Source organism: Tetrahymena thermophila (genome assembly GCF_000189635.1).
Source record: "Tetrahymena thermophila SB210 genomic scaffold scf_8254385, whole genome shotgun sequence".
NCBI classification, from domain to species: domain Eukaryota; phylum Ciliophora; class Oligohymenophorea; order Hymenostomatida; family Tetrahymenidae; genus Tetrahymena; species Tetrahymena thermophila.
Window position 1 is genome coordinate 353,852 of NW_002476169.1, and position 13,320 is coordinate 367,171.

The 13,320-nt window shown below is 22.0% G+C and overlaps 4 protein-coding genes across 4 annotated transcripts; all 4 read left to right on the forward strand. All coding sequences in view use genetic code 6, as the record gives it.

Annotated features, from left to right (window-relative positions):
• Positions 1 to 97: 97 nt before the first annotated feature.
• TTHERM_00532740 (transmembrane amino acid transporter protein) lies at positions 98 to 1,570 on the forward strand (the record flags this gene model as incomplete). Its single annotated transcript, XM_001024395.1, has 1 exon — positions 98 to 1,570. One exon carries the CDS (start codon positions 98 to 100, stop codon positions 1,568 to 1,570), a length of 1,473 nt encoding a protein of 490 aa, XP_001024395.1.
• Positions 1,571 to 3,236: 1,666 nt separating this feature from the next.
• Positions 3,237 to 4,528, forward strand: TTHERM_00532760 (UBA/TS-N domain protein; the record flags this gene model as incomplete). Its single annotated transcript, XM_001024397.2, has 2 exons — positions 3,237 to 3,726; positions 3,783 to 4,528. 2 exons carry the CDS (start codon positions 3,237 to 3,239, stop codon positions 4,526 to 4,528), a joined length of 1,236 nt encoding a protein of 411 aa, XP_001024397.2.
• An 842-nt stretch (positions 4,529 to 5,370) lies between these two features.
• TTHERM_00532770 (kinase domain protein, putative) lies at positions 5,371 to 8,481 on the forward strand (the record flags this gene model as incomplete). The annotated part of the gene is made up of 20 exons (XM_001024398.3): positions 5,371 to 5,767; positions 5,852 to 5,934; positions 5,989 to 6,035; positions 6,089 to 6,178; positions 6,234 to 6,323; positions 6,377 to 6,466; positions 6,522 to 6,611; positions 6,666 to 6,755; positions 6,807 to 6,896; positions 6,943 to 7,032; positions 7,086 to 7,175; positions 7,232 to 7,321; positions 7,373 to 7,462; positions 7,514 to 7,603; positions 7,667 to 7,756; positions 7,819 to 7,908; positions 7,961 to 8,050; positions 8,114 to 8,203; positions 8,249 to 8,338; positions 8,391 to 8,481. The coding sequence occupies 20 exons, from the start codon at positions 5,371 to 5,373 to the stop codon at positions 8,479 to 8,481; spliced, it is 2,058 nt and encodes a 685-aa protein (XP_001024398.3).
• A 677-nt stretch (positions 8,482 to 9,158) lies between these two features.
• TTHERM_00532780 (hypothetical protein) lies at positions 9,159 to 12,833 on the forward strand (the record flags this gene model as incomplete). The annotated part of the gene is made up of 9 exons (XM_001024399.2): positions 9,159 to 9,241; positions 9,340 to 9,596; positions 9,647 to 9,873; positions 10,035 to 10,654; positions 10,722 to 10,793; positions 11,038 to 11,332; positions 11,408 to 11,548; positions 11,603 to 11,757; positions 12,608 to 12,833. 9 exons carry the CDS (start codon positions 9,159 to 9,161, stop codon positions 12,831 to 12,833), a joined length of 2,076 nt encoding a protein of 691 aa, XP_001024399.2.
• Positions 12,834 to 13,320: the final 487 nt, after the last annotated feature.

The window sequence follows — 13,320 nt, forward strand, 5'->3', positions numbered from 1 at the left end:
TTAATTTTAAAACTTTTAGTTTAATTAAAAAAAAAATCAAAAACCAAATTATCAGAAAAGATTCCAAAAATAATTAGTTTAAAAAATAATAAAACTTATGAGCCAAGCTAAATTAATATAATATGGAGACGAGTCCTCTTCTTAAGAAGAGAATTACTAATAAAACGGTGATGAAGTATAAACAGCTGATGAAATTGATGATGGTCATGGTGGAGCACCTGCAAATACAGCTTCTATATTTAGCGCTTCTCTAAATATGTTCAAAAGTTTAGTTGGAATAGGAATTCTTGCTTTGCCAACTGCTTTTAGCCAAAGTGGATATATCGCTGGTGTTATACTACTACCTATATGTGCAGCAGGTATGCTTTATCTTAGTCATGAGCTTATGAATGTAGCATTAAAAAAGAATACAAATGCAAAAAATTTAGTTCAATTTACAAAGGAGACTTGTCCTAATAAAATACACTCAATTATGGTAAACATTTGCTTGATGATTTTCTAAACAGGAGCATGCATCTCTTATGTAATTTTCTTCATCACTTATATCTAAAAGACTATGTGTAACTTGAATGATGGTAATTTTGCTTGCTCTTCAAAGTTAGTAGCTGTTTTAATATCATTGTCTATACTTGTGCCTGTAATGATGATTTAAAATATGAGTAAACTCAAATTTGGTAGTATGGTAGGCAATATTGTTGTATTGATTTCTCTTACAACTGTCTTAATTTATTGCTTCATTTACTTAGGCTAAGATGGATTAGGAGATATTCAGCCTTTTAATGTATCTAAGATGGGTGGCTCTATCGGTGTATTTATTTTTTCTTTTGAAGGAGTTGGAGTTTACTTCAATGTCAGAAATTCCATGAAACAACCAACTAAATTTAACTCTGTACTTAACTATTCTATATCTGTGGCAATTGCTCTCTACATCTTAATTGGGTTGATGGGTTATTTAACTTTTGGGTCTGGAGTGAATGATATTATCTTGTTTAGTTTCCCTGATGACAATATCCCTATGCAGATTGTTCAATTTATTTATTGCATTTCTTTAATTTTGACCTATCCAGTTTAAATATTTCCATGCGTAAATGTCTTGGAAATAAAACTAAGGAAAAAATTGTATTCAAAAAAGAGTGTTAAACAAATAAAGTAAGAAGGAGAAGAAAATGAAAATGTTGATTTAAATTAAGTAAATCCAGATACATCATATAATGGAATGAGCAGCAGTAATGAAAATGATAATTAATCATTATAGGAATAAGATAAAACTAAAACTAAATTAAGAAGAAAGTATTTAATTGGCTCTGTCTTAATTAGATTATCATTTATCACAATTACATATTTAGTTGGAATTCTTTTTGATAACATATCTGATTTCCTATCTCTCACTGGTGACGTTTGTGGTATTTATTTATGTTATTTAATTCCAGCCTTCATAATTTATAGCTAAGAAAAAAATTACCCTCTTTATAAGAAGATTATTAATTTATCGATAGTGATCATTGCCATAGGATTTGGTATTTATGGTTTGTATTGCACAGGAATTAAAATTAATGAGGATTTCTTTTGAGATAAAATAGGTTGTATATAAAATCTTATTTTTCTTAAATATAAATCAACCAAAAGTAATTCAAATATAACTATTGAAACGAAGCGTGACTTTTGTGAAGTTAATAAGATAAAATTAAAACTAATTAAACCTTATTTATTAGCATTTTATGTTTGGTTATATCAAAAAATTTACATTTTTTATTATTTAACTAAAATAACTAATTTTAGATTTTGTTAAAAATGTTAATTTTTATTCAAAGGCTTTCAAGAATAAAAAATAAATAAATATACATCACTATTACACAATAATTGAGCATTTAGCTATTTTTAGTAAAATAAAAAATATTTTTTTTAATTTCAGCTGTCCAAAAATTCAAACAAAAGATAATATTATGTTTTTTCAACTTAAACACATTTTTTCCTATAAATTTGTCCTAATTTTCTAGAATTTTTCTTTAATAAAATCGCATTAAAAGTTTAACTTTTATAAGGAAAAATTCGTATTATTATTGTATTTTTTGTTTTAATATTTGATCGTGGAAAATTAAAATTACTAATAATCAATATATAATGGGGTAGACTTTATGGATGTTAAAAATGTCACTAAAATGTAAAAATAAATAAAACTATCATAATTGCCGATTAAACTTTCTCAAAATATTTTTGATAAAAAGAGAAATTTATACAAATATTTAATTTTGATTTCATAAAAGATTATCTGTTAATCTGAGAAATCTTACAGAAAATTATATTTACTTATGCTTACAAGAACTTTTATTATGGATTTTTTTAAAAATAAATTTAGTTTCTTAGTTTTTTTTTTGATTAGATTCATAATTTTTATATTAAAATTAAAAAATCTTTATATTTTTCTCTTTAATTTTTTATAAGCACAAACAGTAATAATTAAAAGTAACTTTATATTTTAAAAATGTAATAATTTTTTAGGAGCTTTGAAGCTTCTATTAAATTAAGTAAGCCGTAAAATATATTTATGATATAGATTAATTATTTGAAATTTAAAACAAAGCTGACCTTTCTTCTAAAATTTTAAAATTTGACAATCTAAAGCTCAATAAAAAAAAAAATTTTATATTAATTTTTTAAATTCTTTTTTAAAGCAAACAAATATGATACCTTAACAATATTATAATCTAGTTTATAATTTTAAAAATCAAAAAATTCCAAATATTACTATATTAAATAATTACTATGCTAAGCCATCCTTGTAAAAATTTTTATTATCAATAACCATATTACTAAAAATTATAACTATCATAATTATAAGAAAGTGGATTATTATTTTAATCAAGTTTCAATAAAAATTTTTGAAAGTACTATCTATTTGAATAAAAAATAAGACATATGACAATATAAATTCTAGCGAAGCTATTCATGCTTTTTAAAAATATTTTTCATTTTTAGATTCAACTAAAAAATTTCTTTATATAAATAATATATCAATATTAGCATTCCTCTGATCAGAAAAATTTTATATAGAAAATTGAGAGCAATTAATAAATTCTGATCATAAGTCATATAGCTGCTTTAAAAATTGAAAAATAATAGGATAATGCTTCTTCATATACTTGATAGAAAGTAATTCTTCGTTTTATAATTAAACAAAAAAAATCAAAAAAAATTTAAAAGAATTATTATTATTGTAAAAAAAACTTGAAGTAAAAATGGACTCATTTTAGATTGATAACAAAATGTCTAATAGTGATAAAGCCCAAAAAGCTCTCTAAAAGTAAAAAAAAAATGAGGAAAATATTTAAAAAAAGATTGATAAATATGGATTTCAAAAATAAGTCCAATAGTTGGTAAGTAAAGGATTTAGTGACATGAAAGGTATTCTTAAAGCATTAAAAAAGAGCAAAGGAGATGTTGACCTAGCAAGTTAAATACTTGCTATAGCTATAAATGAATAAAATCCAAGTGATGAATTAATTGCCTTACAGTAATCGGTAGGCTAAGATTAAAGAAAAAATAAAATAATGAGGTAAATCAAAGGATCAAACATACCTGACTAAGTCAAATAAGAATTTATAAATAGTGAAAATATTAGCAAGATAAATGAAAAAATAAATAGAAACAATCGAGTCGACAGAGAAAACAGAGGTATCAAAAATAAAAGGTTTTAGGTTTAAAAAGAAGAGGAAGAAGAAATCAAATGTAATGTTATCAAAAATATTAAAATTAGATTTTATATATTTTTTAATTAAATAAAGAAGATGATGCTAGAAAGCGTGATAATTAAAGTGATAAATCTAGTATTCTACTTTCATAGAATTATGATTCCTTAAAAAATGAATTCTTAATTGAAGAATATAATGGATAGCTTGATTAATTTAAATTATTCCATGAAGAAATGCAAAAGAGAGGTTTTAATGATAAAAGAAAAAACTTCAAAGCTTTTAAAAAGAATTCTGGTGACTAAAATTTGGCTCTTTAGCAATTAGAAAGGAAGAAGCAAAGAGGATAGCTCAAATTAGTGTAAAACTTAGAAAAAGGATAGTTCTTGAAAGTTTACATAGACTGTGATAATTGCTATTATTTAGAAAAATGTTTCTCTAAATTCGCAATTAAAGGAGATTTTATGGTTATTGAAGAAAAAATAGCCACATTAATGAAAGTTTTTTAGAGAAACTATGAAAACATAGAAGTAATACTAATTTTCAGTGATTCTCAGTTGCTAAAAAATCGAAGATAGATGTCTCTCTTCATTAATAAATCTTTCTAAATTCTTTCTGCTATTCCATAATTTAGATCAACAAAAGAGCTCTATAATTAGCTCTTAGATAGTATGAGCTAATAGCCTAATGAAAAGAGTCTCTTTATTTCTAGTAATAGGATGCTTTAATCTCTCCTAATTGAAAAAAATGTTAAAAATATTATGGAATCTCAGAGATTTTTCAAAATCTTATAAGATGATCTGATAGGCATTGAAGAATATGCAGCTATTCTTTGTATTTGAGATTTGGTTGCTTTTTAACTCATTTTATTAACCTTTTCTCATCTATAGCTTAAAAATCATCTTAAGATTAAATAGAAAATAAGAAAATGAGTTTAAATAATATAAAAAGGGTGGGTGGTTGGCATAAAATAAAAAAAACTATATATAAAAATAAAATATAAATGATAATTAAAAATAAACAAATATATATAATAATGTTTATTTTAAGAGCTATGAATATATCAATTTATAATTTCTGTTGTTCATTTAAGATTTATCATTTTTTATTTCTAATAAATAGTTTACTTTTTTTAATTTAAATGAAAAAAATTATTTTATTAATTCAGTAAAAAATAAAAAATTTTCTTATTGTGTTTAAGATTATTCTAAATTTTTTATTCTTATTTTTTTGATATTAACGATAATAAAATTTAAATTAATAGTTGAATACATTTAAACAAGTATTTTGTTATGAAATATTTATTTTAAGATATTTCTATCTATCTATCTATCTCAGTTGTTTTAAAAATAATTTATAAATAAATACCTAAATTTGAAGTTAAAAGATATTAAATTTGATTTAAATAAGAATTAGAATTAGTTTTATATTTTAAGATTTATAGCAAAGTAAGATAAAAATTGTTTATTATTCATCAATTATGAATATTTATTTTTGCAAACTCTTTTTTAAATTATGACACGCTGATTAATTCAATAATTTTTTGTTGTAAATTTTTATAAAAATTCAGATTAGAAAGTTTTTAATAATCTTTAAATACAGCCAATAGTAACATAAACATGAATATAATAATTAATTTATTTATTTATTATATTTTCGAATTTTCAAAACAAAAAAAATAATTATGGAGGAATAGGATTAGGAAAGCGCAAATAGCATAAGTCTAGAATAGAATATTAAAGAACATTTTATTCTAGCTTTAACTAATTTTATTTATTTGAAGCTTTAAAATCTAATTAGCATTAGATTGCATAAAGTTGAAAAAGATAACATGCTTTTAATTGCATCAAATGTGTCAAACGAAAATTTTGAAATAAGGGTAAAACTCAATAGTGATATTGATGAGCTATTAAGAGGGCTTTTTTTGGATTATCAGAAGAATAACAAAAGGGTTAATGAACCTAAGCTGCTCTGTGTAGAAGAATCTTGCAATATTAATGAAAAATAAGACTAACTATCGCAAATTAACAAAAACGTTTTTAGTGACGCATTTTTTAACTAAAAAATTGAATCTTATGAAGGTTTTATAATTTTTTTAATTTATTTTTTAGTAGATTTTTTGTTGAAAAAAGTAATTAAATTATTAACTAATTTTAAAATAAAAGTAGTAGTTAGCTAAATGCAAGAAAAGTTAAATGATTCAGCAGAAGATTTACTGGAGTTTGAAAGAATATATCATTTTTAAGATGTAATTATTATTGCTTTACTTATTTTTTTTAAACTTAATTATTTTTCCTCATAGATTTAGGATAACTATTAAGATATTAAAATTTTAGAAGTAGAAAATGGGTAAAAAAATATTCGTTTATTAATTTTAAGATTAATAAATATTTTTATAATAGTATGAAATGCATGGATATAAAATAGGCAAACGAAATAGGAATGTAAATATCGAAATGCTAATAGCTTTAAGCACTAACTCTGTATCTTTTGTAATATTTTATAACAAAATATTGTATTACTAATTTATCTTTAAATAATTTTTAGTCGTAATTAGATATCAATTGACGATATTCAAGCCTTAGGATCTAATCTAATAAAATGTTAGTAAATTACAAGACTGAGCTTAGACTTAAGGTTTATAAGAATTTTTATCTTATTTTTAATTTATTAGTTATTTTTTAAAAAAGATGGAATTTGTTAAGCTCTGAAGGTTCCTAATCCTTAGGAATGTAGATTGGTTCATTTCAATAATTAAAAGATTTAAATCTTTTGTTATAGTAAATTAACTTTAAAGACAATAAATAATTATGAAACTATTTTTTATTATTATAGATTGAATTCAATAGATTCTTAAGGAATAAAAGACCTTGTTGAAAATATTTCTAAATGCAATTTTTTACAAAATCTGAAAATTGACTTAGAGTAAGTAATTTGTATAGTAAATAATCAAATTAATTTTTAAAATTTTATTCTTAGTGAAAACTTAATTGGTGAGAAAGGCTGCTTTTTTCTTGGATAAGGGCTTTCAAAATGCTTGAATTTGAAAAAACTAGCCTTAAACTTGAGGTAAAATCTAAGAAATAATAAGTTAGATTACATTTTTATTTTAACTAATAGACAATGTTGCATTAATTCTTAAGGTGCTTCAAAGCTTGTTAAAGAACTTTCTAAATGTTGCAGTCTGGCTAATCTTACTCTGGACTTTAAGTAATTATTATTTTAATGATTTAATTTTAATGTGTTTTTTAAAAAGTTTAAATTAGATAAGCTCAGAGGGCGCCATTTTGATTGGAAATTATTTAAGTGAATGCTAAAAACTATAATTTTTCAAGATTTATTTATAGTATATACTTTTTATTTTTATATTTTATTAGTATTCACAAAATATAAAAAAAGTGGAAATTTAATAGGCTCTCAAGGAGCTCTTGGTCTAGAATAGGGACTATCTAAGTGCTAAAACATTGAAGAGATATCTATGTTTTTAGAGTAAATGAATATTATAGTTTGAATCATTAAAATAATTTTTAAAAATTATCAAATAGGCGTTGTGGAATTGATGGTGAAGGCTTTTAGAAAATAGGATCGGGATTATCAAAATGCTCTAAATTAAAATAATTAACCCTTCATTTATAGTAACTTTAAAAAATTAGTAAAAATATATTTTAAGGATATAATTTAATTAGCGGAAATAGCATTAATTCTGAGAGTGCCTCAGTATTTATGAATGAAATTTCTAAGTGTTCTAATCTTACAAATATAGACGTTAAATTGGAGTAAATTTATGATCTTTTCTAAGTTTAAATAAATCCTTATTTAATAAATAGGTAGAATTAAATCAGTTCTCTAGGAGCTCAAGGTTTGGCAAAAGGCATTTCCAAACTAAACAAATTAGATTGTCTGTCTCTTAATTTAAGGTATTAGTTATTTTTTTTCAAATTAAATAATTTATTTATTTAGTTATTTAATTAATGCCTTAGTTTTTCATAAATAAACTCTGAAGGGGCAACCTAAATTGGTAATGGTATTGGAAAATGTCTAAGCTTAAAGCATCTTTAACTTGAATTAGAGTATAAATTTTTGATTAAATTCATTTTTGCAATGCTTGCTTATTAATAAAATTTAAAAAAAGCAATAACATAATCTAATAAGAAGGAGCTGCTGGCTTAGGATAAGGGTTGTCATCATGCATTAATATGCAAAAATTAATTTTAAATTTAAGGTAATAAAAATAAAATTATGAAAGCATTTAATATAGCTTACAAATTTATTAGATATAACATGCTTTGCTCTGAAGGTATTTAAGGCTTGATTTCAGGATTATAAAAATGTTATCAAATTAAGGATTTAACTTTAAGTTTATAGTATATTTCTTTATTTACCTATTTTCTAAGATAATCATTTTAAAATTAAAAAAAATTAAAAAGATCAAATCGTATAAACTCTCAGGGAGCTAAATATCTAGGACAAGCAATATAAACGTTTCTAAATTTGTAAAACCTTCAAATTTATTTAAGGTAAATTGGTTTTTTTAAGGAATAAAACTAAATTATCTATAAAAGTTAAAACTTAATTTAGAAAGATGGAGCTATTGAGTTAGTCAAAGGAATATCTAAATGCCATCGCCTTAAATATTTATCTTTAGAATTAGAGTAATTAATATTTTCTTAAATTTCTAAAACATTAAATAAATTATATATAAAGAAACAACAAAATCAAATAGGATGAAATGATTCTAGTTGTACCTAAACTAAAAAAGTCAAAAAGACTTACACTGATTGAAATTGATATCTGATTATTTTCTTTCAAACTATTTAAATACTTTATATTAAAGACTTATATTAATACTTTATACACTTACTAGCTTATATCTTAAAAACTACTAATTAGTTAGACTAACAATTAAATGTTTGCATACATACATATTTCAATCATTTTCTTTATTTTTTAAATATAATTGTTGAATAAAATTACTATTTCTGAACAATAAAAAAATATAGATTAAATTTAATTTAATTGCCTTCTCAATCATTTCTAAGTGAATAGTTGATTCTACTTTTATTTGAAAAGATTAACAAAAGGCTGATGACTTCATGAACACAATAAATCTATTTTAATCTTTCACTAAATATTAGTTTTTACTTAAATAATAAAATTTTATAAATTAATTTTCTTATATTAAATCAACATAAATTTAATAACTTTTGTTTTTTTTACATAAACATATGAAAATGTAAGTAAATATTAAAAAATTATTATTTAAAATCTTAAAAATATTAAAATAAAGACCATTGTTTTGATTTAAATAAGATATAAATTAATATTCACAAAAGCTAATTTGATTTTTAATTGGATATAAATTCTAAAAAAAACATTTTATGATTTAATTGACTTCATAATAATTCATAAAAACTATATAAATATTTTTATATCTTTATAAATAATTTATTAATTTCCTAAAAGAAAGAAAAGATGGATATTGAATCCTTAAATATAAATACTAGTTAAAAGATACAAGACATATAAAAAAATTAAATCAAAATTCGCTAATTCTTGTATTACTTGTTTTCAAAGCCATTTTATTTTTTTCATAAGATAATATATCTAAAAAATAACATTTTTTCTTAACTTATAATTTTGTATTATAATAAAGATGGTAGCAAAAAAATAATTCTCGAGCAGATAATATTGTGGCTTATAAGAAGTATTTGTTTGTCTTAACCAAGTTTTATGAAGGAGACAGGGTAGAGTTATTATAAAATGAATTTAAAAGGAAAGACAGCGGGTTATTTAATTTACAATCCTTTTTAAAATGCGAAAATTTTGAATTCACATATTTCAAAGAGTCATTTAATCTAGTTTAGCTTATTTTTTTAGAGTTAATAAATGACTGTATCTTAAAAAAAGAGCGTACATTTATTTTAAAAAATCTATGATAATAATTATTTTATTTATTCAAGAAAACTTTATCTATTAAGACAGGATTGATTGCAGTGTTCTTATAATGAGTTTTATTCTACTCAATTAATCATCTTCGCTTACATATAATGATTTAATTTAGCTAAAAAATATAAAATCACCTTACTCATTTTTTATGGGAGTCATATGTTCTAATTTAGAGAAGTTCAAGAATGAATATGTCCCGATTTTTGACGAAGGCTCTATGAGTGTTTTATATAACTTGGTTGTAAACTATTTTACCAATAAAGATTTTGAAATTTATTCGCTTTATTATATATATTATTACTTTGTCTACCTATCTGAAGCATATGATAGCAAATTATCAATATATTTTTAAAATAATTTTTGTAACATTAGAATTATTTATACATTATTATAAAATAAAAGATTGATAATATCGAGACTCTTCTATTAATAAATGCAATAGCTTAGAAGAAGATTGAAATGTTAGAAGGACATTTAGATAGCTTAAAGATTTAATTGGTAAAGACAATATAACAAAAAATTGGTGAGGAATTCTTATAACAATATGTCTCAGATAATCAGCTAATTTAAAAAAATAAAGATATGATTGCAAAGATTGAATAAAGGTAAGACTAGTTTTATGCTCTTTTACTAGCTTAAAGTGATGAATTAGATATTAAATCAATTAGAGTATGTGCCAGATATAATATTTAAGATATTGATATATGCATAAACAAGTTTTTGAAAAACAATTTAAATAAAATTAGCTAAAATTAAATTCAACAAATTGTTTTAGATGATATGAAATAAAACAATTTCTAAGAGGGTGTATATATGATTTATTTATCTTTGAAAATGTAAGAAGTAAAACAAGACATTATATTCCTTTACCAACTACCTCTTTCCTATTACTTTGACTATCTCCTTAATCATCCGCACTAATTTAAATTCATACACAAAGAATTTATAGTTTTAGTGACACAATTCGCTCCTATTTTATGCTAAACTCATCTTACTTTCAAAAAAAATTCTATTCTTAAAGGGTAAAATTTGAAATTATAATAAAAAAGAGTTTTTAATGAATTAAAATTTTAAAAATATTAACTTTAGATTACAGATAGATGAATAAATTCTTAATATGTATAATGAAATGATGAATTTTTCACACTGTGAGTTTAAAAAGTAATACTTCTTACTTATTAAAGTGCAAAATTATTTAGTAGTTTTATTTTTTGCAAATATTTCATTAATTAGATTGATATCTTTTCTTAAACTTTCTTTTTCTACAAAAATCTATTTTACATACATATATTTATATATATTAATTCATTGAATGATTCATGTATACATACAAACTTTAATTCATTCGATAGATTATTTGATTTTATTTCTCACCTTAAAAACTAATTTTGTTACAATAAAACAGGATAATAGAGAATAAAAAACTATGGTTTTAGCTTTTTGGAATCAGCATGGCTTAGGTTTCTGGTATGACTCTAAAATGGTTCGTAAATGAAAGCATTGGATAGAGAAACATTAAGCTAAGCGGCTGTAGCGATCCAATGCATTTCTTACTGATCAAAAAGAAATATTTTTAAAATCAAGATCATCTAGAGTAGCTATTGTGTTGCATCGAAGTGATGATAAAAAGCTGGGAAATATACACAGATGCGTACAGAATATCTAATAAAGAAAAATAAATAAACTATTCGTTTTAACTTGTAAAATATTTTTTACTTTAACAAAATAAACTAAAACTTACAAAAGAATTATTGAATCATTCTTATTAAAAATAGAATATTTAAATAACTTAATTTTTAATTGAGTGTCTAAGTAGAGAAAGTGAACAACCAACTAAATGTGATCTTTTAATTTGTGATTTTGTAAATTAGTACGGGCTTTCAAATGGATCGATTATTGATTATATTATTTAAAATGTAAACCTATTAAAACTCGCTTAATTAAGCGCAAATTCTTCTTATTATAAAAAGGGTTTTTGTGAAGAAAATATATGGAAAACAGTTTAAAATATCTAATGGCTATAAATAGGCTTAGGGAGATTTTAAAAATTACTAGAAGAATCGCCCAACCAAACCTTTAATCTCAAATTCTTAACGTGCTTGGTTTGCAAATACAAATCACTTTAGTAATAAATCTTATTTATTTTCAAAATATTTTTAAAAATATGTGAATGTTACTGCATTTTTCTTCGATTTTTTAATATTTTTTAATCTATGAAATTTAATAAATAATAAATGATAATCACCTTTTAGAAAAAAGCTTCGAGAAAAAATTAATAGCAATTATTTTATTTAAAACTATCAAAGAAACATCTTCTAATTATTTTTGGTTTGTTAAGCAAAAAAAAGCTTCGATTGAAAATTTTAGAAATATAAGCAATTTAACAAACTAACTACATAAATAGGGTTAATTATTATTTCCACAAGTATAATTTGTATTTTTAAAGGCTTTTCAAATTTTTGTTGACTAATTTTAATATACAATTTTTATTAAATTTTATTTAAATAAATCATCCAGTGTCTAACCTAGTTTCCGGTATCAGTCGTTATTTTCATAAAAATTATTTAATTACCTATTAAGCACTTTTTGTTTTAATTTTTTCATCTATGTAATAATAATTCTATTTTACTTCTAAATTCTTCAGTCTTTTTGAAGGATTAAGGAAGATTTTTATGAATTAAAAATACTTGGCTTACAAGATTTTCAGTTTCTCTTTTAGATTCTTTCTAATTAAATTATAATTTTAGATTTTTTTACAAAAGATTACAAATTTATTAACAGAAAAATATAAATTCTTCATTTTTTCTATTTTAACAACCAATAGCACACTTAATATTTAATCCATTTTTCAAAATGGAATGTTTTAACAAATAATACCTTTATTTTATTTAAAATAATTTATTAAAAACAAAATAATTTGTAAATAAATGATAATAAGATTTCTTTTTGCTTATATTTTTTTAAATTAATAATAGATCATGCAAAATAGCAGAAAGTATATTAGACTTATTATCTAATAAGGTGAGTATTGAAATAGATGGTAAATGCGTATTAGCATATATTGAATGTTTGAACTCTTTAAAGAAAAGTTACCCAGAACTTCGTAATAAAACAGACCAATGCCAAATTTAGCTAAAAAATAAATATTAGTCACCTGCGCTAAGCTAATTCGCTCTTAGGCCTTATTAATATGTCATTTGAAAGAAGTTTATAAATAATTTACTTCATTTATAAATATTTAAAATGTCCTATTTTTCTAAAAGTAATATGTAATCAAAATTCAGAAATCTTATAATTTCTGCTATTTAAACCCATCACATTAAAAAATATGTAAAATTCATATTTTCTGATCAAATCCATTAAAAACTTAAAATTTGATTTACTTAAAATTATTACTATAAAAAATAAGTTTTTCAGGCAAAAAATTAATTAATTTTTTGATTAACAAGAAGTAAATTATATTTTTTTGGTAGATGATAATGGTTTAGAATTTGAAATTCTTGGGATTCATTTAATAAAATATTTGGTATATTAAATACAGTTTTAATTAACTTTATAGATGAAATATTCCTTTTTTTATACTTTAAATTGTATTTTTGTTCATTTATCATGATTTAATTGCAAGCAAATTTAAAAAATTATATTATTATTTAAAAATCATCTTTGATCCGGTTTTTTAATACTTGTT